The sequence below is a fragment of the Camelus ferus genome, chromosome 29, assembly GCF_009834535.1.
Source record: "Camelus ferus isolate YT-003-E chromosome 29, BCGSAC_Cfer_1.0, whole genome shotgun sequence".
NCBI classification, from domain to species: domain Eukaryota; kingdom Metazoa; phylum Chordata; class Mammalia; order Artiodactyla; family Camelidae; genus Camelus; species Camelus ferus.
Window position 1 is genome coordinate 4426122 of NC_045724.1, and position 26079 is coordinate 4452200.

A 26079-nucleotide genomic window follows, 5' to 3' on the forward strand; every position below is an offset into this window, starting at 1 on the left:
TATCTACATTAATGAACAAGATTTAGCTTCACATAATTAGCTACCAGCTACCCCAGGGCATCACTACTTTCTTGATTCTGTAAAAAGGTGCCTCCTACAAAAACCCAGGACAGCATATTGTTTCCTTCCACGGGGAGCAAGTGTGACCATCAGCAACTGCTCACTTCACAGGCGTTTGGAACCTGTAAGTGAAATGTCGGTGCTATTGATCTGTTTGATGTCTTACCCAAAATACCAGATTACTGTTGTCTCATCACTCAGGTCTTTGGGAAGGGGATTTATACCCCAGAGAGTGGAGCAGGAGAGCAAGTGGGAAGTGGCAGGGAGAAGGAAGAACCAAAGCATGAGGCTGATGGAGTCCCCAAGTCTCACTAGAGCTTGGCTGCATCTCGTCTAGAAAACCAGAAAATGAGAAACAGGCTCAGGCGTGCTTTCGTTGGTATCCTCTTCCCTGGGACTTAGCAGTTCCCTCCCTGTGTCATCTCCCTTGCCAGAGTCTCTGTTCTTGAGTGGGACGCTGTCTTTCTGAAGAGCAATCGTCACCTGCAAACTTAACTGTACAAATCTTAAGGGAACTATATTCTACATCTTGTAGTAACGTATAATGAAAAAGAAAATGAAAACGAATATATGTATGTATATGCATGACTGGGACCTTGTGCTGCACACCAGAAACTGACACATTGTAATGGACTACACTTCAATTAAAAAAAAATCTTAAGTTGTGAATTCATGCCTTTCCCCTGAAGCAGCAGCCCAGGGCACTCCAAGCCAGCTCTGTGTTACCGGAATTTACTGGACTCACACACAAAAGCCTTTACAACCATAGCAACAGCTCACTGGGTAGGAATTAGAATCTATGAACCACATCACAGAACTAAGCTAGGTCATCGGGCAAAGAACCACGAGATCTCACCTTCAGCTCAAAATTTTTCAAAAGCATCTCGTTTATAATACCGCTTAACAATGACAAACGTTAACCCTTCATTTCCAAAACTAAACATTCTTTCCTTTTTAAAAAAAAATTTAAGTTTTCAACTTCATTTTTTTGTTAATTTGCATGCTTACTTTTTTAACAGTTTTAAAAATAGATTTAATTAATTTTTTGAAGTGAGGGAGGTAATTAGGTTTATTTATTTATTTATTCATTTTAATGGAGGTACTGAGGATTGAACCCAGGACCTCTGCTCTTAGCTATACCCTTCCCTGAAACATTTTCTTAAATATTTTTCTATTTAAGTTTATAAACATATAAATGACCAACATGAACCGCGCATGTATCACTTTCCACTCCTCTCCGGGAGGCTTTTATTTTAGCAGCCAAGCCATCTAGCCATCGTTCTGAAGTTTGCTTCTGCCGCCATCCGATCCCAGACCTGCCACTTCCTACCTTCAGCTGGCCTCATGCTCTTTAAGCCTCATTTCCTTTCTTTGTCAAACGGGATAATAACACGTGCTGAATTGCGGGGAATTAAACTGGATAATCTCAGCACAATGTCTGCTACATAATTAATACTTAATGGTGCTAAGTAACAGCCTTATCTTCAAGCACAGGTTGAAACAAGGCATCATGAGTAAGGAGTTTGTCTGTATATGGACCTACCGTATTTTCTGTAGTGTTTTTAAAAGTTGCATGTGAAATTTCTATGACATTTTATCACGTAAGACCTTCAGACTTAATAAAATCCTACAGTGAATTACCACCACGTTCATCCATTCACTCAGCACTCATGGTGTGCCAGGCTCGTTCTGGGTCAACAATACAGTAGGGACAGAACAAAGTCCCCATCCTCAAATAGGGGAGGGGCGTTAATAATGGACAAACAATTACATTAGGTGGAATGCTTGGAGGAAGGTGCTATACTTAACAGGATTTTCAGAGAAGGTGGCAATTGAACTGAATGCAAAAAGTGACTCCTGTGGCAAAAAAAAGAAACAAACAAAAAAAGACCAGGGTTAAGGATAGATGAATAGGTGGAGCACAGAAGACTTTTAGGACGATAAAACTATTCTGTATGATATTGAAAAAAAAAAGTGACTCCTGTGAGCATCTGGCGGAAGCAGCAAGTGCAAAGGCTTTAAAGAGCTCAGATCCTTCAAGGAGAGGCGGGCGGGCCACTGTGGCCAGAATAGTGATTGAGAGGGAGAATGGGGGAGGGGGTGATGAAAGGAGGGAGAAAGGACATGGAGGAGGAAGTGGGGAGAGAGAGACTGGGAGACAGGGAGACAAAGATGATAAATAACATGGAAAAGACAGCAAGGGGCCAGATCTCTGCGGCCCTGCGGGAGGCTGTAAAGACTTCAGCTTTTACTCCCAGGGAAATGCAAAGCCACTGGAAGGCTTTGAGCACACGGTGATCTGACTCCGTATTTTAAAAGGTTCTCTTGGGCTCCTCTGGGTAGAAGAAAGGGGGTCAGTGAGAAGCATCCGGCAATAATCCATTCAAGAGATGGTCATGGCTTGGGTGAAGGGGTAGCTGTGGAGGTCGTGAGAAATAGTGAGATTCAGGATCAAGTGTGACGGTCGGGCCAGCAGCAGCTCCTGAGAAAGGAATCAAAAGCACCTGGAGTGAGGAAGTCTGCAGGAGGAACGGGTTTGGGGCACTGGAAATCAGGAACTCAACTTTGGATATTTTGACATCCAAGGGGAGAAATCAAGAAGACCACTGGATCTGTGGGTATGCGGGCTGGGAGAGAGGTCCATGCTGGAGACAGAAATTAGGTAGCCATCAGTAAATAAGACATTTTAGGACACAGCATGGAACTCATTGGATTCACCTAGGAGGTGAGCATAGAAAGAGAAAATTCCAATGGCTGACCCTGGGGTACGCCAGTGTTTAAGGTCTGGAGAATGAGGGGCAACCTGCCACTGAAGTTAAGAGACGTAGAAAGAGTGGGCTCTGGGAAGCCAAGGGCAGAGTGTGAGAAAAAGCGACCATGTTAAGTACTGCTGTCAGGGAGAACTGATTCACCAAGACCTGAGCTGTAGATTTGTCTTTGGAAGGATCATGGGTGACCTTGGACAGCACTGTTCAGGCAGAGGAGCAACCTTAATAGAGAGATTCCAAGACCGAGTGGAAGGAAAGCTGGAGTAGGCAGCTCTTTCGGAGAATTCTGCTGCAAAGAGGGACACAGACATGCAGCAGTAGCTACAGGGAATTGTGGGGTCTCTCCAGGAAGTTTTTTTTTTTTTTTTTTTCCCTTCTTCGTTTCTTTTTTCTTTGAAAGATGAAGCTATTTCAACATGTGAGTCTGCTGTTAGGAATGACTGGGGAAGGGGGAAGGGGGAGAATTCATGCCGCAGGAGAGAGAAGAGCCAACCGCTAAAGAAACAGCTAGAGGTCCAAGAGGGGCTGTGAATCAGACAAGCTGAAGATTGGCCTTGAATAATAAAAGGGCATATTAATGATTGAAGCTCAGCGGGCAGTGGTATAGCTCAGTGGTAAAGCATGTGCTTATTAGCAGGCATGGGATCCTGGGTTCAACCCCCGGTACCTTCATTTAAAAACAAAATTTTTTTAATAAATAAATAAGCCTAATTACCTCCTCCTACCTCCCTCTCCAAAATAATTAAAGCGCAGCAGAGTGCCCAGCGCAGGTGTAGGCATGATAGTAGACAAGTAAGGGGAGAAGTTAGATACTTCCTCCTGGTTGCTTTTTATTTTCTTATCAGTGGAGGGGGTAGAGGCGGTTAGCAGCTGAGAAAAGAGGAGAAAGTGGGAACTCCTCATCCAGGAGAGACAGAGAGCAAGTCGTGTAGAAGGAATGCTGGACCCCACCACTGGTCCAGATGAAGCTGTGCATTTCAAGTGAGAGCCGTCAGCCTCACTGTGCACTTTCCTGCAGCCCTGCAGATCGGCCTGGGTGCTGACAAGGGGCAGGCGCAGAACACATGTACATCCTCCTCCCGGGCTGGCACTGTAGCTGTCGAATACATGCACATGTGTAGGCATCCAGTTTACTTTAAAAGGTTACATTTAAACAAACTTATGGTTACCGACGGGAAAGGAGGTGGGAAGGGATAAACTGAGAGTTTGAGGTTTGCAAATATTAACTACTACACATAAAATAGATTTTAAAAACACACAAGTTTCTTCTGTATAGCACAGGAAATATACTAAGTATCTTATAGTAAACTATAATGAAAAAGAATATGAGAAGGTATGTATGTTATGTATACATATAACTGAAACGTTATGCTGTATACCAGAAATTGACACATTGTAACTGACTATACTTCAATTAAAAAAAAAAGTTACATTTACTATTATAGGACCTGACCTACACAGCCATCTGGGAAGCATCTAATTTCTCAGGAAAATCAAATAAACATAACTCTCTGAAAGACATAGATCTCCTCTATAAATAGTAAACCCTTTTCTGAAAAATATGTCATCAACGGTGCACAAAATGTGATGTCTAGAGGTAGAACAAAATTAAAGCCTGTGATGATTTTAAGAGGTGAGCAAGACAGGCAAAAAACCAGGAGAGCTGAGAGAGCAGATCAAAGTGCTAAAAAGGGCTTTAAGAACGTTCTGGCCCCACCCCTCCACCTTAACAAACGAGTCCACTAAAACCCAGAGTTAACTCTGAGAGGGAGAGAGATTACGCGGTGGCTTTATTTGGGTTAGGATTAGCTGTGGCTCATTTGCTCAAGGGTGTTCTTCCGATGCTGCATTCAAAAAGGCTGACGTAAACACTGTAACTATGGAAACATCCTGTCTTTCAGGTTCTCCAGCTGGGAAGCAGGTCCTCTACTCTCTTCCAGGACCACAGCTGTCAACATGTGCACTCAATGTCTTAGCTACTGCGCTTCAGAGACTAACATTACAGCGAGAGGGCCAGATCCAAAAAACAAAACAAAACAAAAACAATCAAAACTGTGCAACAGAAACACTACAAAACATCAATTAGTTATATATACAGGCACAAGTGATGAGATGCTGAAAATAAGGCAGAGAGACCCTAAGTGATGCACCAAGATTGCCTCTAAAATACTTCAGTGAGAATTTTTATAAAACTGAGTGAACTCATTTTCAACTGTGCTTCACAGTATACTGACATTGATTTATCTCATGATAAGATTACTAGCTAATTTCAGACACTATTAAAGATAATTAATACGAAGAATGTTTGATTTCAACCCACAGTTAAGAAGAACCACTTATAATCCAGTAATGGGTTAATTGTGTAACAGGATCTTTCACAGATGTTGCCTAATTTAATGCTCACAGTTGCTTTGTAAAGTAGGCATCATTCTCCCTGTTTTATAGGAAACAGACTCAGAAAGCTAATGAATAATCAGGTGGAATCTGGCATTAATTACATATTCATGAAATAAATTTGTGGCAAAACATTTTCCAGTGGGCTTCTATAATCTTAAAAGACTTTAAATATATGTGGTGAATAGTCAAAAGTTCTCGAGCTATATTACTCCCCTGAAAAGCAATTCGAATACCACCAGTCTGCAGGTGGTTTCATCCAGAGTGTATTATATGGCCTGAAAAAGCAGAAAGGTCTTCATTTTCACTTATTTATTTATTCAAAAATAATAAGCATTAATAAAGAAAATGTAAACATATCTAAGGCTTCAGGATTACAGCTAACACCTAGCAGAATGAGGTTAAAAAAATGAAATAGTCCCATAAAGTAGAGATAAAGTGTTATAAGAGACTGAAAAAAGAGAGATTACTGAAGGTAGGGGCAAAAAGCAGAGTTCCTGATGGAGGCTGCTGTGTGCTTTCAGTGGGTCTGTTGGAGACATTAAATCAGTAAGGAAATTAAATCCCACCAAACAAATAATTTACCTTAGAGGTACAAGGACTCCCTCCAGAAGGAGCACTAAGCATACAAATGTTTTCATTCCCAATCAGCAACCTTCTCCCCAAAGAACTCTCCTAAAAAAAAATCTGCAGTGTTTTCACTACCCCAAACTGCCACTACATTCGAAATTTTAGATGTATAAGATTTAAATTTGTTCTAATTTTTTAAAATGTTATTAAACTCTACATAAGCTTTAAAAAAAAAAAAAAACTAACTTCATTTTTACTCTTACTCAAGCCACCAAAGATTTCCCAAGAGAAATGTGATGAAGTATCTATCGAAGCAGAGAAAGCCTGCTGAAACTCTCAAAACCATTCAATGCAAGCTCTAGAGATTGTTTGCCTAAATCCTTAACTGCAGGCTTTGGAATTCTCTTCTCCTAAGTGTTAAGTTTTTAGAACAGGAGCAAAATTGAGCATGCATCTGCTATTCTACCACTGGGATCTGTATCTGCACATTTCCCATCATCCTGATGGTGGTCCGGCACAGAAGTTAGGTACATGGGCTAGCATGTAAGAGAACTGTTATGTAACAGATACTGTTGTTGTGAAGATTAAATGAATATATTTTAAACACTCAGAAGAGTGCCCGGCACATCATAAGTATGACAATCATTACTAACCATTATAACTATCATTGATCCAATTTCTTCCCTAAAGGAGTTAAGAAAACATTCTCTGAAAGGTGTATCATGGAACATAACAGAGAACCCCTACTTATCTGGTGTAACTCACTAACGTTAACACTTCAGAACACAGTCAAGCACAATGAAGTAGGAAAAGGGACTTCTGAAAAGTAAAACTAGATAAAAGAAGGTGTATTTTACTACTTCAAGAGTTCGCCCCATTTGGATCCTATTTACTCCTCTTTCATGTGATTCCTAACAATGGGGCTATTTAATTTCAAAGTCCACAAGAGAATTGGATGCACCGTCTGGGACACTGGGGAGGTACCTCCGCAGCCATCAGGGGACAGAGTAGAAATTACAGAAACGATAAAAAAAACTCATAAAGCAGGCACAGCTGAGGCCATTGGACACAGAAGTGATCCAATATACTTAGAAAGGCTTTGAGGTTATCACCTCCAAAGAACACAAAAAATAATACTCATCATGACGATCTTGAGTTACCAAAAGAGTAAAACCAAGCCCGATGTTTTCCATTTAAGAAGATAAAGACAGGTGCGATGTATTTGGGAAATCTCTCAAATCCAAATGGTTTGATGTTCTTTTATAAGAAATAATGTTATTAACAGGCATAAACCCTTTGCTAATCAGAAAACTCCGCTATGGACAAAAGTCTCATTATCTAAAAGATAAACAACGGTTTCAGAATACTTACACTCGTCATATTCCAGAAGGATATACTAGTCAGACACGGATTTTAAAATAAATCTAAAACATCGCCAAGGGGTTCCAGTAAATGTGAAACAGGACTGAGTAAAACTCACTTTTCATGTTTGCTTCCTTCATAACTGTAACCAGCAACCTGTTCTGAAAACTGATTAAATCCCCCGAAATAACTGGGGCATCTCTGTCTCAAACACACACACACTCATGCACATGTTATCTACACCCAAGTGTCAAAAATTTCCTTCACCGGGAGCTTCTAAAAAAGCCAAGAAGGAATAAAAATGAAACGATAAAGATGTGACTATCTCAATAATTAAAACTCGTATAAAAGAAAACATGAGGACCATGAACTCAAACATGGACAAAAGATAAATTTCACACCAAAAAACTGAACATTCTTGAGAAGGTTTTCAAACTTTTAATGAGTTAATGAAAGAATAATAAAGAAATGAAAACTCAAATAACAAAAGCATACGTTCGTTTATTACATTAAGATTGGTGCCTGAATATTTAGAAGCGCCCCAAATTGGGAGCAGCAGGGGGATGGATAAGCAAAGTGCAGTATGTCCACAGGATGAAATGCCGAGCAGGGGCAGAAAAGAATGAACTACTGGTACAGGTACAACGCGCGTGAATCTCCAAAACCTCATGCTGAGTGAAGACAGCTAACCCCAGAGTATGTACTGTGTGAGCGCAAACACACAAAGCTCTAGAAAAGCTCCTTTAAGTTCATGGAGAAGAAAACAGAGCCACGGTGGTTGCTTGGGAGTCAGGGAGGCTGGGGATTGGCTGGGAGAAGGCAAAAGGGAGCTGTCTGGGCTGATGGAAGTGCTCTGCATCTTGTGGTGGGGGTTACAGGGACAAGCATTTGTCAAAACTCACTGAACTACGCACTTAAATGGGAGCCCTTAATGTGTGTAAATTACACTTTTTGTATGTAACAACTTCATATATAAAGTTTATATAGAAACAGCTTTCTAAAACTGACTAAAAAAATAAAGATACCATTATTTATCACCTTTCAAATTTGTAGAGCATGAAAACATCAGAATCCCCAACTTTGATTCATCTTCTCTCCATCATTTATCTAACAAACACTTGGAAACAGCACTACTATGTGCCAGGCACTGTTTAAAGGTAAAGACGCACGTTAGCAACTCCTATCCTAATAACCATACGAGGCAGATACTATTATTGGTCACCATTTTTACAAAAGGGCAAAGTGCAGCTCGGTAACTTGCCCAAGGCCACTGAACACAGATGTAAACCCAGGGTGCACACTTTTGACCACTACTCTACGCTACTTTTGATGTGGCGAGGTGGCTGGTAATAAATTAGCATCACCTTTTTGTAAAGCAATTTGGTAACATCCATTAAAGGCTTTAAATGTTTATAATCCTTTGAGTAATTCTTTGGCACAGATTATTAAGAGCAGAAATCATTCAAAATGTCTAAATGCCAAAAATGTTGCCTTGGACCTCTGGTGCTGAACCCAATGGATACTACAAAACCTTGCTGTATCCTCTGCAGCCCTTGACGGTGGTTCCCTCCTTCCTAACACTGTTCCCTGGCCGCAGTGCCACAGGCTGGTCCTCCTGAGTCTCAGGCTGCTCCTTCTCAGTCTCCTCCTCCTCTGCTGCTCCTGAACTATGAGTGTTTGTTTGCCAGAGTTCCATCCTTACCCCTCTTTCTAATCGGAACCTTCTCCCTTACGTACTTCGTAAACCAATCATTTCCAAATCGGTAGCCCTGCTCTTTTTTTTAGGCTCCAGATTCGTAATTCCCACAGGAATATGTGTTCAAGGGTGGCCTACAGGTATCTCAGATACACCCAGGACCGAGCTCACCTTGCCTACAGATCCTCTTCCTCTTTTTTACAACTTCTACGTGAAGGTCACCACCATCCATCCAGTCGACCAGGCCACTGACTTGGCAGCCACCCATGCCTCCTCCCACAGCCTCAGCACCCAGGTTCGGCCACCTCTGCAGTGCAACATCACTGATCTCTCCCTTTATTTACACTTCACTGCCTCCACCTCGTTCAGGCCTGTGACCTTGCCCGCAACACAGTCATTCTCCTAATCCAAGTCATCGGATTTGTAGCTTCTCCAATGCACCATTTCTTTCTCTGGCCTCTTGGCTCTAGCACTTGCTGCCTTGCTGGGAAGGCCTTTTCACCTAATTCAGATCTGATCACATCCATTCTGTTTGTTGAAAGTTTACAGTGGACTGGCTGGATCACTACTGATGACCCCAAAGACAGTCCCTGGCCCCACAGAGCCCTTGGTCTAGAGGGAAATGCAGAAATAATCCCATAGTTTGATAAGGGGTATTAAGGAAAAGAAGAGGTTCCTGAGAAAGAATAAACGGGAACCAATTTTAGCCACTTTAGATTAAGGGGAAGAGTTAGGAAATGCATCTTTATCAGTTTTCTATTACCGCTGTCAAAAATTATCACAAAATCAGTGACTTGAAACAACTCAAATTTATTACCTTACAGTTATGTAAATCAGAAGTGAAAATCAGTCTCACTGAGCTAGAGCCAAGGGAAGGGTGCGTTCCTTCCGGATGCTCCAGGGAAGACTCTGGCTCCAGCTTCCAGAGTCGGCAGCATCCCTTGGCTGGTGGCTCCCTTCCTCCAGCAGCGGTCTGGCTGAGTCCTTCTCACGCTGCCATCGCTCTGGTTCCCTCTCTCCCGCTTCCTTCCTCCACTTTTAAAGACCCTTGTAACTACCAGTGCGCTCAGCTACATAACCCAGAAAAATCTCCCCATCTTAACATGGGCTGATTAGCAACTTGAACCTTCACTCCCCTTCGTCACATAACTGAACATAGTCCTGGGTCCTGGGAATTAGCCCTCGGGGATTTTTCAGGAGCCATCTTCTACCCTCCACAGCAGCTGGGACGAAGAAGTGTGTAAACTGAGACTGGAGGGTTTAGAGAAATGAGCAGCCAAGTGAGTGAGTGAGTTGAGTGTGTGTGTGTGTGTGTGTGTGTGTGTGTGAGAGAGAGAAAATGTGCTCTAGGCAGAGGGAAAGGCCTTTGCAGCAGCCCTAAGGAGGAGAGGAGAGGGCAGGGGAGGGTGCTGGAAGGCCCGCAGGACCGGAGCCATGGAAGGGGTGCAGGGGCGAGTGCACTAGAATGAGCAGAGGGGGAAGGATGCCCAGGTGAAGCAGGGTCCTGCAAGGCACGGGATGTTCTTCTAAGCAGAGTTGCACCATGACTTTAAATTCTTAAATTTTACATATATCAATGTCAACTACTTTTTGAGTCCCTCAGCCCCCAGCTCATCTCTCACCTGCTCCCTGAAGCCTTCAATGGCTCTCACATCACGTCCCCAGGGCTCAGCAAGTGCCCCCACATCCCGAGTCCAAGTCCCATGCTTCGCTCTGCCCCACAAGCCCCACAAGCTGTAAGCTACTAAAGGGCGGGGCTATGACACACCCTGGGTAACTTCTATTTGCTGAATGAGATGGAAAAAACCCCTTGAAACAACTTATATACAATAGTTAATTCTGGGTAATATAGATGTAAGTGGAGGCCGTCACAATTTAGCTTATAATTTGGGAAAATAAAAGGTTGATCTCAGCTATAAAAAGGCGTAACAAATTGGGGAAATGTTGAAAATTGACAATAGTGGCTCTCTTGCAGTGGAGGCATACTGGGTAACTTTAATTCTGGACTATATTAATCTTTTTCTAAGTTTTCTATTAGTTGTATGTTACTTCAGTAAATATGCTTTAAGTTTAATAAGATAAATCAGAAAAAAAAATCCTCTCTTTGACAAACATTAAGTTTAAGACATAAAGGAAGACCCATGGAGGAATAATTGGGGAAAGTCAAAATCATTAAAAAAAATTTTATAAGAAATGCTTACCATGCTAATTTCTTATTTCTAATAAATTTTTTCTTTTATAAGAAATACTTACCATAGCATACTTACTATATGGAAGAAATGGCATAACATGATACACACACATCCAGACAAATGTATACGTGATCCACACTGAGAGGAACTCTTACTTAAACATTGACTCTCATGATTCATCCGTGGATTATAATCTCATTCTTATAAGATCAGTTTACACCACTGAGTGCACTTGACGTTAAGGTAGGCTTTATCTGGAAATTAGTACTTTCACTCCCGATTTTTCTCTTTCCCTTTGTCTGGGGTATCTTAATTTAAAACTTTTGAGTTCTTTTCTGTTGGTGGTTTACTGGTAGACATGAGATGCTTGAGGTTTTTTCATCTAAACAACCTTATTCAAAAGAAAAAGGAGTCAAATACATGCACATACTGGAGAAACTAACAGGTTGCAATGATTACTCGTTTGATGTTTTCTGTGTATTATGCTCTCATGGTTTTTTTTTTTCTGGATTTTTTAAGCTCTGTGTGTGTGCTTTTTTTTCCCGTTAAGTGAGATAGCAACTCAGTGTATTTCTAGTCAGTTACCTTACCTTTAAAGCCTCAATAACATATTCATCAGAACAAATGAAGATTCAACTATAGTTGCCCTGATCTTGCTCTTTTTAAAAATTAAATCCGAAATTTAAGAGCCTTTAATTTTCCTATCCCCCATAAGTAGAATAAAATGGAATTTTACTGTAAAAGTGGATTTTAATTTATTCCATTATAGAAATAACTCTCAAAGCTGACTCACTTGCAGGAGAAATGAGGTCCCTTACTTAGTAATGCAAGATTTAAAAGCTGTTAACAAGCTACATCTCAGCCATGAGCAGAGACCATCCCAGAGCACATCAAAGGGGAACTTCTTCCCTCCCTAACCTCTAACATTTTCTCAAGAGTAGCTCTCCTCAATCTTACTGAGCTCCCAAAGGGTCAGCTTTGTTGGACATGAACACCTTCTACCCCCAGAACCGTTCTTTTTGATTCGTGAATGGTTAAGATTGAAAAAGGAGGGCAGGAGAGCTTCATCCCACAGTTCTCAGAAGTAGGTATCAAAATCTCCTGGAGCATCTGTTCACCTTCCCTGTCCTACAGGACCCTCCCTCCCAGGTCTGACATTAGAATCCGTATTTTTCTACAGATCCAGATGCTGCGGCATCTGACCTTTGGTCTACACACTGAGAAGTACTGTTAGATAGAAAGGAAATGGGCCATGACCAAGACACGCTGCTGGTAAGCGGCAGAATGAAGACCTAGAACTCATTAGCACTGTCTCAGCTATACGCCCATTTATCCTATCCCAGAACTCATAAACGACATGGCTGGCTGGCTTCTTTTCTTGTTCTCTTCTGTTATTCTCTAGAAAAACCTGTTCTTTACATTATAACCAAAACTTCGGAAGTAGGGACACTTTGCTTAGCACAGCATCAATTCTGACACCAGACTATCTGGGTTCTTAGCTCCTTTACCGTGGATATTAGCTGTAACCAATTAACCTCATTAAGCCTCAACTTCCTAATCTGCAAAATGGAGCTATAATATCTCCCTTACAGTTCTCTTACAAGGATGGAATGCCCTAATGCAAGCAAAGCATCTGGCCAATCACTTAGTAATAGCTAGTAGTAATCATTTTTATTAGTGTCTTCAACCTTCAGTCTCCTGAGAATTGTCTTTTTCCATTTAGCCAAGCATCTTGCATTTAATAGATGGTTATTAGTTAGACCCTGGAATTGATATATCCAGGGAAGCTTTATATATGCATTTTTAATAGTTATTTTTTAGAGTAGCTTGAGGTTCATGGGAAAATTGAGCAAAAATACAGAGATTTCCCATATGCCCCCTGCCCCCACCCATGCATAGCCTCCTCCACTATCAACATCCCCCACCAGAGTGGCACATTCACTACAAGTGATGAACCTACAGTGACATATCAAAATGTACATATGTACATTTTGTACATATATGTACAACATAGGTGTTGTACATCCTATAGGTTTTAATGAATGTATTATGGCATGTACCCACTATTTCAGTATCGTATGAAATTGTTTCACTGCCCTAAACATCCTCTGGGTTCCACCTGTTCATCTCTCCCACTCCCCAAACCCTGGCAACCACTGATCTTTCACTATCTCTATAGTTTTGCCTTTTCCAGAATGTTACATCGTAGGAATTACATAGTGTGTAGCCTTTCCAGATTGGCTTCTCTCACTTAGCAATATGCATTTAAGGTTCCTCCACCTTTTCATGGTGACAACTCATTTTTCAGTGCTGAATAGTATTCCATTCTCTGGACGTACCACAGCTTATTTATTCATTCACCCACTGAAGAACATCTTGGTTGCTTCTAAGTTTTGGCAGTTATGAATAAAGGTGCTATGAACATCCGTGTGCAGGTTTTTGTGTGAACGTAAGTTTTCAAATCATTTGGGTAAATATCAACTAGGGTGATAGCTGGATGGTATAGTAAAAGTATGCTCAGTTTTTTAAGAAACTGCTATAATGTTCTGCATCCCCCCAGCAGTGAACGAGAGTTCCTGATGCTCCATGCTCGAGTCAGCACTTGGTGGCGTCAGTATTTTGGATTTTTCGCCATTGTATTAGGTATGTAACTAGAACTGTTGCAAGATTTTTTTCCCTATTTTTTTAACCTCAGTAAATTACACAATACATAAAATTTCCAACTTAGCCATTTTTATGTGTACAATTCAGTGGTTTTACGTACATACACACTGTCGTGCAATCGATCTCCAGGACTCTTCTCATCTTGCAAAACTGAAACTCCGTACCCACAGTATTAGTTTGCTTGGGCTGCCATAACAAAAGTACCACAGACTGGGTGGTTCAAACAACAGAAATTTATTTTCTCAAAGTTTTGTTGGCTTGAAGTCCAAGATCAAGGTGTTGGTGAGTTTGATTTCTTCTGAAGCCTCTCTCCTTGGCTTGCAGATGGTCTCCGTCTCGCTGTGTCCTCACACGGGCTTTTCTCTGTGTGTAGGCATCCCTGGTGTCTGTGGGTCCAAATTTCCTCTTCTAACAAGGACACCAGCCAGAGTGGTTTAGTGCTCACCCATCCTAACGGCCTTGTTTTACATAACCTGAGTCACCTCTTTGAAGTCCCTATCTCCAAACACAGTCACACTGAGGTTCTGGGGGCTACCATGTGGATTTTGAGGGAACACAATTCAGCCCATAACGCGCACGAAGCCACAGCTTCCCAGCGTCCCCTCCCCCAGCAACCCCTGTTCTACTGTCTGTCTCTACGAACTTGACCGCTCTGGTTACTTCATGTAAGTGGAATCATACAGCACTTGTCTTTCAGGTACTAGCTTAAGGTATTCAGGGTTCATCTATGCATGTACCAGAATTTCCTTTCTTTTTGAGGCTGAATAATCTTCCATTATATGTACAGGCCACATTTTGCATATCCACTCATTGGTTGATGGACCCTTTGGGTTGTATCCACATTTCAGCTATTGTAGTTAACGCTGCTATGAACCTGGGTGTACAAGTATCTGTTCAAGACCCTGCTTTCAATTCTCTGGGGCTATATACTCAGAAGTGAAACTGCCCCGAGAAGTTTTAAGCACGCACTAAAGTTCTGGTCGTCCTACCCAGATCTCGCTCCTTAGGGTAAGTCTTACTTTTAGCTGCAATATCAAATCTTTGCTCAGTGTCACAAACTAAGGCTTTAGATTAAAATATTTATCTCTTCCAGGGTTTGTATTAATCAGCTAAACATAAATGGGTATAATCTCAGGGATCTGTGAGATTAGAAACACCATAAATATTTTATCATATTAATCCAGGTATCATTCAGGTGATTTATAACTGAAACAATTATAAAAAAGTGAGATAAGCAATCTTGACCATACTTTGAAAAGTTTAAGGTGGCATTAAAGTGGCAAATAAAATAGAGAAACTCAGTTATAAATTAATAGGAATTTTCAAAACAATGTCTAGGCATCAAAGTGGCAAGTAAAATAGAGAAACTCAGTTATAAATTAACAGGAATTTTCAAAACAATGTCTAGACAGTCATAACTGTCCTAACCTCTTAGAATTGTTAGTTTCGGAAAAACAGAACCCTAGTATAATTTGTGATAAAATATGGAATTTGCCATCGATGTCCTCATTTTCAGTGCAGGGGCTCAATACTCTCTCTTCCAGCATGAGTAGAGGTACAAAAATTATCTTTACAAGAAAGATTCCATGCCCTCACACAGATGAAAAGCTTAAATAAGAAGTTAAATTTTTTAGGAATACTGAAAGGCACTAAAGCACAGAGAATAAGAAAAAAAATGGTCTAGTCTCAAGTCACAGCTCTGTTACTTTCTACAGTGTGACACTGGACAAGATATTTGACCTATCAATTTTCTCATCTCTCAAACAGGGAATGATAACCCCAAATTTCCACTGTTAGGAGGATAAAATTAGTTAACAGAATGTAAAATAGATGTAAAATCAGTTAATAGATGTAAGCTCTCAACAAACGTTGGCTGTTAACAGCACAAGCTGGCAGACCCCATCACTAGAAAGGACCGTGACATAACCTGTCATCTTCCTGGAATAAAGAGATAGTAACTCCCCCACTCCTGCTACTGTAAATGATATTGTAATGTAAACTATACAGTGGGGGTGTAGGAGGAAGATACTGAATAAGTTTCTCAAATCTCTTTCAAGATGTTTCTATTTCCTCCTGTTAAATTACACTAAAGCAGCTTTATTAGAAGTTGTTTGCTTTGTTAAGCTATGTCCTCAATTAGTAAAATTACCAAGAAGAAATTCGTCACTAAGATACAACATCACGTTCTTACTCTCCAGTAGAATGTGTCATAAGTTAGAAAAGAAACAGCATCTATGTAGTTTGGATATTTTATGGATATCTAAGATACTTGGATGTGAAGGTTGGTATAATGTTTTATATTCACGATAGTCACAAAAATGACATTTCATTAACTGCTTCTTAAAAAAGGTCAAGTGTATACCTCAAAAGTACTGATAACTTAGGCTGAAATACACCACCCCCAAGTAAGAATCTAAGAAAAACTGTGATTTTTTAAATAATTTCAAATTAGAGGAACTTTATAATTGTCAGTATTTGTTTCCATCCTCAACATATTCTGTCAAAAAAGTCTGAATGATCTTTTACTATGGTGCACAATAAGAAACGTCATTGGATTATATAAACTGTAAATTCTCATATAGGACTGCTATTTCATAATATAAAACAATAAACTCTTAAGAATAGCCGATAAAAAAAGAAAAGAAACACCACTGGAAAGATTCCAATATAAGATTTTTACAACATAAGATTTTACACAGATATAAATAAATACATGTAAATAAATAAAATATATATTCATATACATGTGAAAAACCGTTCTCTATGAGTAAAAAGTCATTAATACAACGAGACCTAATATTACTGCAAAAACCTTTGAATTTTTAGTAAAGTTCCAGGATGAATGAGACAATGTTGTTATGAAATATTAAACTCCACTTGCCATTCACCGCCTCTGGGACTCCTAGAGTGCAAAATCTGGCCACAGATGAAACAGGAGAAAGACAAAAGAATTTAGGGGAAACCCAGGGCAAAGTTCCATTATATTTCAAAGCCAAGTTTCAGGAGAAGCCCCCACAGCCAGCCCTTGGAGTTCAGTTTTATCTGGAAAACCCCGAACTTCCCTGAGTCCTTTAGAAGTCACAGGTACAAATGAACTTGTAGATTCCGAACAGCAGTTTGCAAGCTATGTTTTGTAGCATCCCTGGCTTTCACTGAGGACCTCATGACTTTAAACAGAATCCATTTTAGTTAATAACATTTTAACTACTACATATGCATACGCCATAAAGCACTTTTAGGAAGAGGGAGGTATAAAAAAAAAAAAAAAAGATCTGTGGGGGAAAAAGAACAAGAATTTCCAAAGGTGTGGGAAAATTCCAGGAATAACACTTCTAAAAGAGATAGTAGAAACTACTTCTCCAAATGCAAAATATGTGCATCTTGTCTCATTTGGATAAAACAGAACAAGTCAGATAAATTCAACGATCACTTACTGAACAACCTACCACACCCGGGGAAAGGAGAGAGCATTCGAAGACATACCTCGCCTCCTGGGTTACACCCAGAGGATGGCCCCTGGCAGAGAACATCAAGTTGGCTTCTGTGAGCCTTGGGTCAGGGAGTACCAGAAGATGCTCTCCTGCTTTGCTTACTCTAAGCATAGCCTCCAGCCTGCAGTCACTCTCAAGCTGGCTAAGGGAGTCCCGGCACTCCCCTAGGTGCCGTCACCAAGCCTCAGTGTAAGCCCAGATTTAGGGGTAACGCCTAGGAGCGGTCCGCAGTGACTACTAACTCGCCAGCAATTTTTGCTTGTTTTTAAAGCTTTAGTCCCTAAACTTGGTGTGCTGGCTTAATTTTAATTCAAGTGATCGCGTTCTCTTGTTCCTCAGCGCGGTGGAATCGTTCCAAATCCTGCCTCGAACGGTTAAGTGATACTGTTTAACCGAACAGCTTTTGATGCGTGTTGTTGTTTGAAAATTCTGAACTGCAGTAAAAGACACGGCCTCATAAAATAGGAGAGAGTTTACCGAGCACTTCCATCTCTGGGTGAAAGTTACAAAACATCTCTCGTGATGACAAATCTCACTTTTAGAAATCTGTATCAGGTACCAAATTAAGTTACAAATCAAATATCCCTCTTAATTATTCAGGATGATGAAAAGAAGCGCATATAGAAGAGGGATTTTGTTTTTCTTTTAACTATTATTATTTTAAGCGGGTGGGCTGTGAAGAGTTCACTTTTTTCACTTGTTTCATCCGGAAGAGGTGGCAAAACCGGGTTTTGTTTGTTTGTTTACTTTCAACAACGGAAACGCAGAATCGCCTACTAAAAGCACCAATTCCCAACGGCAAACTCAATCCTGAGGTGGTCTCCGGGCAGAGGGCCCGGATACCCTCTGCGTCTCTGCCACAGGTGGACTCAGGGCAGGCAGCAAGGATTCGGTCGCCCTCGGGTCCCCGCGCCCGAGACAGAAGCCACGCGGGCGCGCTCGAGCTCCTGGGCTCTTTGTCGAGAGCCCCGCGCCGCGCAGGGCCCCATTGGTTACGCGGCGGGTCGGGGCCAGCCTGGTCCCTCGGCCCTCCCCCATCCCGGCGCCCCGAGCCTGGGCGCCCGCCACGTGGCCCCTGCGCTCGGGTGGCCCAGTCCCCGCGGGGCGCGTCCGCACAGCGCCGCCCGACCCACGCGGCGAGGGGGTGGGCTTCCCGGGGCAGGCCGCGAGCTCGGAAGTCCGCCCCCTCCCCGCCTCCCGCGCTCACCGCTTTGAGATCCAGGACGCCGTCCTTGGCCTCCTGCAGCAGCGACACGAACTTGGTGGTGAGCAGCCCCAGGCTCTTCTCGTGCCTGCTGCTGCCGCCCCCGCCGCCCCCGAGCGGCTGCGGCGGCGGGGGCGGCGGCGGCGGGGGCTGCGCCTGGGACGGCGGCGGCTGCGGCCGCTGGCCCTGTCCCTGCCCCTGCCCCTGCGGCGCCGGCTGCCCGGAGCTCGCGGGCTCCGCCGCCGCCATCGCGTCCCCGCGCCCGGCCACCTGCCGGGTCGGCTCCGCAGCGGCCGCTGCCGCTGCCGCTGCCGCCGCCGGGCCGACCGAAGGCGGGACGAAGGGGCGCGGGCTCCCGCAAACAGGTGCGCGGAGCCCACTGGCCTCGGGGCCGCTCGGCGCGCCCGGCCTCCGCCCCCTCCCCGAGCCCGGGGACGCGACAAGGGAGCCCACGACCGAGGGGAGGGGGAGTGGAAGCCAGGAGAAGGGGCGGCGAGGGGTGGGGACCCGAGTTTAAATGGCAGGAAGTGACGCCGCCACCCACCGTTGCTTGGAAACGCATTTTTCTGTAGGAAGGAGGGGCGAGCGGGGAGGAGGGGCGCGTGGGTGGGTGGAGTTCACGCTCGTCCCCAGGCTGCACTCGAGCTGCTCCCCAGGATCGGCGACCTCCCGCAACGACGCCGCGAGCAGAAAAGGACTTCCCCGGGGCAGGAGGACACCCTGCCTGGTGGCCGTGGATGTCTGAGCTGCTGGGTTTGAGGAGCGCACGAGCGCAGCCTCCGGTCTCTTCCCGCCATTGGGCGGTTTCTGCTGCCTGCGCTTTTGCAGCTTTGGCGTCCTTTGCAAATCTATCAGTGACTCGGGCCAAGTGCAAGCTTTTATTCCAAAGTTTTTGTTTTGTTTTGTTTTTTAGATTCAGAATACAGAAAAGCAGAATCATGGACATTAAAGGTAGAGGTACTGAGTGTAGAGAGAGAGGTCGTGAATTGCCCAAGGAAGCGCCGCTAGAACCCAGATTTCCAGCAATTAGAAGTGTTCTTAATACTGTATTGGAACCAAATTAAATTGTATTATTTAGATTAGGCACTCACAGGTTCTTGTGCTTCGTGACACCCCAAACTGTTGATGGGAAATGAGGTCACATACAGATCTGAGTAAAAGAAAGTTTTTCCTCATTCCATTACGAACTCTTGAGAGTGAGGACTAAAATTGAACTGAGAGTGTGTCACACACAACACTTTGAATATAGTAGATGTTCAGTAAATATTAGGTGAACGAAAATTCCGTATGACTAATAAATCGAGAAAGTTCCATGCAAGAAAGATTTTGCTTAATTTTAAATAACAATAGCAAAAAAGTCACTGGAATGGAGTGAGACAGCATTAGCTAGTAAAACTGGACACAGCATTTATAATAAAATACTTGTTTCCAGTTCATAGGCACAGAGCTTTATTAATAACCAGATAGGATTTATTTTAGTCAAAAAACTCTATAAGCAAAAACTTGGAATTAAACATCTTCAGTAAAACATGAAAAATTCAATAAAACCACTCAAAGTTATCTGAAAATGGTTTTTGCTGTGTGATTTAGCATTAACAAAATCATCATTTTGCAAAGTAACTTAATTGATTAATTAATAAAAGTAATGAACACAATAGTGTTTCTTAAGTGGGTTTTAGTTTTAATTTGAAGAGGTAACCTTCTGTTACAGATGTAGGGACGGGGATTGATAAAAATAAAATTGTTCTTTCTAAAAACTTTTTTAAAATGTGTGTCTTAGCTTGGGCTGCCATAACAAAAATACCATAAGCAGGGTGCCTTAAACAACGGAAATTTATTTTCTCACAGTTCTGGAGGCTGGAAGTTCAAGGTCAGGGAGTCGGCATAGTCAGGTTCTGGTGAGGGCTCTCTTCCTGGCTTGCAGACAGCCACCGTCTCTCTGTGTCCTCACATGGCAGAGACAGAGCAAGCAAGTTCTCTGGTGTCTCTTCTTATAAGGACATTAATTCCATCATGAGGGTCCCCACTCTCGTGACCTCATCTTAACCTGTACCTCCCAAAAGCTCCCTCTTCAGATACCACCACACTGGGGGTTATGGTTTTAACATGAATTTGGGGGAGACAATTTATTCCATTGTGTTACCTAAATTCAGGTCAGGCTGCTCGCTGTTTGAAAGCCAATATTCAAGAGAAAAATGTTGGTAGAAGGAAAATTTGCTGTATTCTGAAGGCCGGCAACCAGGGGAGAAGGCAGACTTAAGTTCAAAGGCCAATTCCCCACTGCCAATCAGTGGGAAAGAGCTTTTAAGGGAGAGTTTCAGAGGCGTGGTGGCAGAGAGAGGGGCCTACATGCAGAGATGCATAGTCAGCTCTGACAACGATCTTGAAATTAGTCATGAAGTGGTCTGATTAGCATCATCTTGATTGTTTTAAATACAGTTCGCCTTCAGTTCCCTGGTCGATTTGTTCCCATTTCCTTGAGACCAGTTCTCGGATTTGCAGCAGGTTGTGTCATGGTTACAGTCTGGCCATCGTGTAGTTAACTTCTTCCACATGGTGGGGGTGTCAGGATCTACAAAACAGCTCAACACATATGGCTCAGAATATTATATTATCTTTTACCTCCTTAGGTAAAAGTATTCCTAGTTATTTTATTCTATTTGATATGATTGTAAATAGGAAAGTATACAGTTCAGTGATTTTTAATATATTCATTGCCACCCAAAGAAACTCAACATATGTTTATTTCTCCATAATCCACTAGCAACTGGTGAGCACGAATCAATCTACTTTCTGCCTCTATGCATTTCTTTTATTGTGGACATTTCAAATAAATGGAATCATACAATATGTGGTCTATAACGACTGGTTTCTTTCACTTAGCATAATATTTCCAAGGTTCATCCCTGTTGTATCCTGTATCATCACTATTTCATTTCTTTTTTATTGCCAATCAATATTCTATTGGGTAAAAATACCTCATTTTATTTATCTATTCATCACTTGATGGACATTTGGGTTATTTCTACCATTTAGCTGTTTTGAAAAATACTGTGATGAACACTGTATACAGGTTACTATGTGGACCAAGTTTTTATTTCTCCTGGGTATATAACTAGGAATGGAGTTCTTGGGTCATACAGTAATTCTGTTTAACCTTTGAGGAACTGTCAGGCTGTCTTCCAGAGTGGCTGCACCATTTGACATTCACACCAGCGTGTATGAGAATTCCAGGTACTCCATGTTATTCCCCCAACTTGGATCGTTTTTCTGGTTATAGTCCTGGGTGAGAAGTATTATCTCATTGTGGTTATGATTTGCATTTCTCTAATGATGAATGATTTTGAGCATCTTTTCAAGTACTTATTGGCCATTTGTATATCTTTTTTGGATAAATGTCTATTTATACTCTTTACCCAGGATTTTTTTCCCCATGAGTTTTAATATTTTTAAAAAATTGTTATTTTTAATTGTAATAAAATACATGTAACATAAAATTTACCATTTTAATTATATACATTTCAGTGGTACCAAGTATATTCACAGTGTTGTGAAACTATCACCACCATGCAGCTTGACAAGTCTTTCCATCTTGTAAAACTGAAACTCTCTACCCGTTAAACAATAACTCCCTGGGTGAAGGGTACATATAGCTCAGTGGTAGAGTGTGTGCTTAGCATGCGTGAGGTCCTGGTTCAAACCCTAATACCTTCGTATAAATGAATAAATAAACACCTAATCACTTTCCCTTCCCCCCAAAATAAATAATTAAAAAAAATTTAAAAAGTGAAAAACAAACAAACCAGTAACTCCCCATCTGCCCTTCCCTGAGCACTTGGTAACCATCTGTCTATAAATTTGACTATTTTTAGTACATTGTATAAGTGGACTCATACAGTACTTGTCTTTTTGTGCCTAGCTTGTTTCACCTAGCATAATGTCCTTCAGGGTCATCTACATTGTAGCATGTGTCAGAATTTCCATCCCCTATAGCTGATTAATCATCCAGCATCCACGTATATACATGCACCATATTTTGTTTATCCATTCATCTGTAAATAGACAGTGGATTGCATCCAACTTTGGCTAATAATGCTGCTGACATACATATATCTATGTGACAACTTGCTTTCCATTCTTTTGGGTATAAACCCAGAAGTGGGATTGCTGGATCTTATAATTCTATTTTAATTTTTTTAGTAACTACCATATTGTTTTCCACAGTTGCTGTATCATTTCATATTCCTCCATTGAATGGTATTGGCACACTTGTCAAAAATCATTTGACCTTATGTGTGAGGGTTTATTTCAAGGTTCTCTTTTCAGTTCCATGAATCTATATGTCCACCTGTATGCCAGTACCAGACAGTTTTGATTACTGTAGATTTCTAGTAAGTTTTGAAGTGAGGAAGTGTGAGCTTTCTAATTTTTTTCATTTTCAAGATTACTTTGGCTAGTCTAGGTACCTTGAATTTCTATATGAATTTTAGAATCATTTTAATTTCTGCAAATGAGATAGCTGGGATTTTGGTAGGGATTGCATTTAATATGGAGATGAATTTGGGGGAGAACTAGCACCTTAACAATGTTTTCTTCCAATCCATGAGTATGAAGTCTTTTTGATTTTTTTCAACAATGTTTTCTAGTTTTCAGAGTGTCAGATTTGCATTTTTGTTCAATTTATACCTAAAAATTTAATTTTTGATTCTATTGCCAATGAAATTTTTTCTTTTCATTTTAAACCACTTTATTAAGGTATGATCGACATGTAGAATCTGCACATATTTAATGTATACAACTGGATGAGTGAGGATAAGTATATACTCATGAAACTATCACTGTCATTAAGGCCATAAATATATTCATCAACTCGCAGTTTCCTCCCACCCCTATTATTACTACTATTATTTCCTTGCTTTCATTCCTGATTTTAGTAATTTGAGTAATTTTTCCCTTAGTCAAGCTCAAGGTTTGTCAACTTTATTGATTTTTCTAAGTTGAAAGTTTAGGTACGTTGTGTATATTCTTCTTCTATTCTCTCATTAAATTCTGCTGTAATTTTTATTTCCTCCATTCTGTCTGCTTTGGCTTTAGTTTGCTCCTCTTTCCCCAGTATCTTATAGATGGAAGGTTAGGATATTAATTTCAGATATTCCTTTTTTCCTAATGTAGTTGTTTGCAGGTAGAAATTTCCCTCTACCAGTTGCTTTAGTTCCATCTCATAAGTTTTGTTTTATTTTTTATTTCCATTCACCTCAAATAACTTTTCTAATTTCCCTTGTGGTTTCTTCTTTGAACCAGTCATTATATGGGAGTGTGTTGTTTAATTTCCACATAATTGTCAAACTTCCAAATTTGTTATTCCTTCTTAATTTCACTTCACTGTGGTCAGTCAGAGAGCATACTTTGTATGCTTTCAACAATCCTAAATCCACTAGGGCTTGCTTTGGGGCCTTGCATCTGATCTGTCCTGCAGAATGTTCTATGCATACCTGGAAAGAATGTTGAGATTCTGCTGTTGTTGAAAGTGTCCTATAGATAGGTGTCCACCACTCCTTGCTGGCTTACACTGTTGTTGAAATGTATTTCTTTGTTAATCTTCTGCCTCATTGTTCTATCCATTATTGAAAGCAGAGTATTGAATTCTCTATTATGGTTTAATAACCTTTTTCTCCCTTCAAGTCTGTTTTGCTTCATGCATTTTGGGAACATGTTGTAGGTACATCCATGTTAATAATTATATTTCTGACAATTGTACTGACATTTTATCATTATACAATCTTTTCCTCTAGTCCAATTTTTGTAATAGTCTATTTTGTCTGATAGTAGTATAGCCACTCCAGCTTTCTCATGGTTGCTATTTATGTATATCTTTTTCCATCCTTTTACTTTCAACCTATTTGCATATTTGAATTGAAAGTGTCTCTTGTAGGCAACATATAGTTGGCTCTTGTTTTCTTATCTGTTCTTGCCTTTTGATTGGATCATTGAATCCAGTCACACTTAATGTAATTATCGCTATAGTTGAATTACACCTGATAGCCTTATTTATTTCTGCCATTAAACCTGGTTTCCTCCATCATGTCTTTTATTGCTTTTAAAAATTGCTTTATACTTTATTGGTTTGCTTCTTCTTTCTGCTCCTTTTCTTTTTGTATTGCACAAATATTTCCTAGTGTAACATTTCAATTCCCTTAACCAATTTTGTTTTTTGTTATCTATTTTGAAGTTATTTCTTTAGTGGCTTCACAAGGGCTTTTCATAGACACCTTATCAGAATATACAACAGATTTATACTAACTCAATTTCAATGACATAAAAATGTTTCTCCTATATAGCTCTAGTCCCTCTTTTTTTGTACTGTTATACATGTTATAAATGCAACTGTTTTTATAGTTATTATTTTATACAACTTAGTCTAAGAAGTAGAAAAAAGCAAATATATAGTTTGTTATATTTTCATATTTACCATTTCTTGTTTCTATTTGTTTTTATGATTTCAAGTTACTGTCCTGTTATTTCCTTGTTTAAAAACAGCATTGCTTCCACTCTCCTTTATGCTGATGTTGAGAAATGTTATTGTTATGTTTAATTCCCAATAATACAATTATATACACATTATTTTATATATTTCCTTTTGTAATCAGTTAAGGGATGAAAGGAAAATACACCTTTATATTCCTTTTGTATAATTACTTTTACCAGTTTTCTTTTTTTAATGTGTATTCTAATTACTCTCTAGGCTCACTTTCTGAAAGGATCTGAAGCCTTAAGAATTTCCTTCAGCGTTTGTTGTTAAGGTGGACTTGGTAGCAACACATTTTCTCAGATGTTATCTGGTAATGACTATTTTTGGCTTCATGTTTGACAGATAGTTTTGCTCAATGTAAGATTCTTGACTGATTTTTTTTTTTTTGAGCACTTTGAATGTAAATCCACTGCTTCTAATCTCCTTTATTTTGCACTTATTTTGAAGGCTAATTTTGTTGGATGTAGAACTCTTGACATACAGTTCCTTTTCTTCCTGTGCCTCAAATATGCCCTTCAGTGCCTCCTGGCCTTCATTGCTTCTGATGAAAAGTCAACTGTTAACTATATTGTTCCTTTATATGAGATAAACCATATTTTCTTGCTGCTTTCAAGAGTTTCCCAACAGTTTGACTATACAGTGTCTAGGTGTGGGTTCCTTTGTGTTTTTCCTGGGTTTTACTGAAGGTCTTGAATCTGTAGGTTAATCTTTTTTGGTGGATTCAGGAAGTCTTCAGCTATTATTTTCCCCAGTGTTTCTCATGTCCTCCCCTCCCCCACATGCCCCCACTACGTACGCTGAAATGCATGATGTCCCACAGATTTCAGTACAAATCTTGTCTATAAGGAAACGGGTCCTCTCTTTACATTTTTTTCTGCTTCCATTTAATTTTTAAAACTTAGTTCACTAGCTATTAGTTAAAAATGTAGTATTATATTCTCTTTCTTTTAGAAATAGTGGAGAATAGTATTTAGACCTTTGTTCTGCATACACAGAACATAAGAGGTGACAAAAGTGAAACTAATAAATGAATTGATATGAAATGAAACTGTTTCCAGTTGCAAAATAATAATTCTCTTCATACAGTGATTAAAAAGGAAAATGACAGAATGAGGGTGGAACAGCAGTGTTCCTCTTGAACAGACAATG

General features: G+C 40.7%; 1 protein-coding gene across 7 annotated transcripts in view; it reads right to left on the reverse strand.

Moving 5' to 3' along the window:
* Window positions 1-18775, reverse strand: part of E2F5 (E2F transcription factor 5) — a 28566-nt gene extending 9791 nt beyond the window's left edge. For 5 of the 7 annotated variants that reach the window (XM_032470265.1, XM_032470264.1, XM_032470261.1 and 2 more), the window contains exon 1: window positions 18405-18775. In XM_032470265.1, coding sequence (XP_032326156.1) covers window positions 18405-18650 — 246 coding nt within the window. In that variant the 5' untranslated portion in view covers window positions 18651-18775. The remainder of the gene's footprint in view (window positions 1-18404) is intronic. The other 2 variants (XM_032470260.1, XM_032470259.1) reach the window with 1 other exon arrangement.
* Between the last annotated feature and the right edge of the window lie 7304 nt (window positions 18776-26079).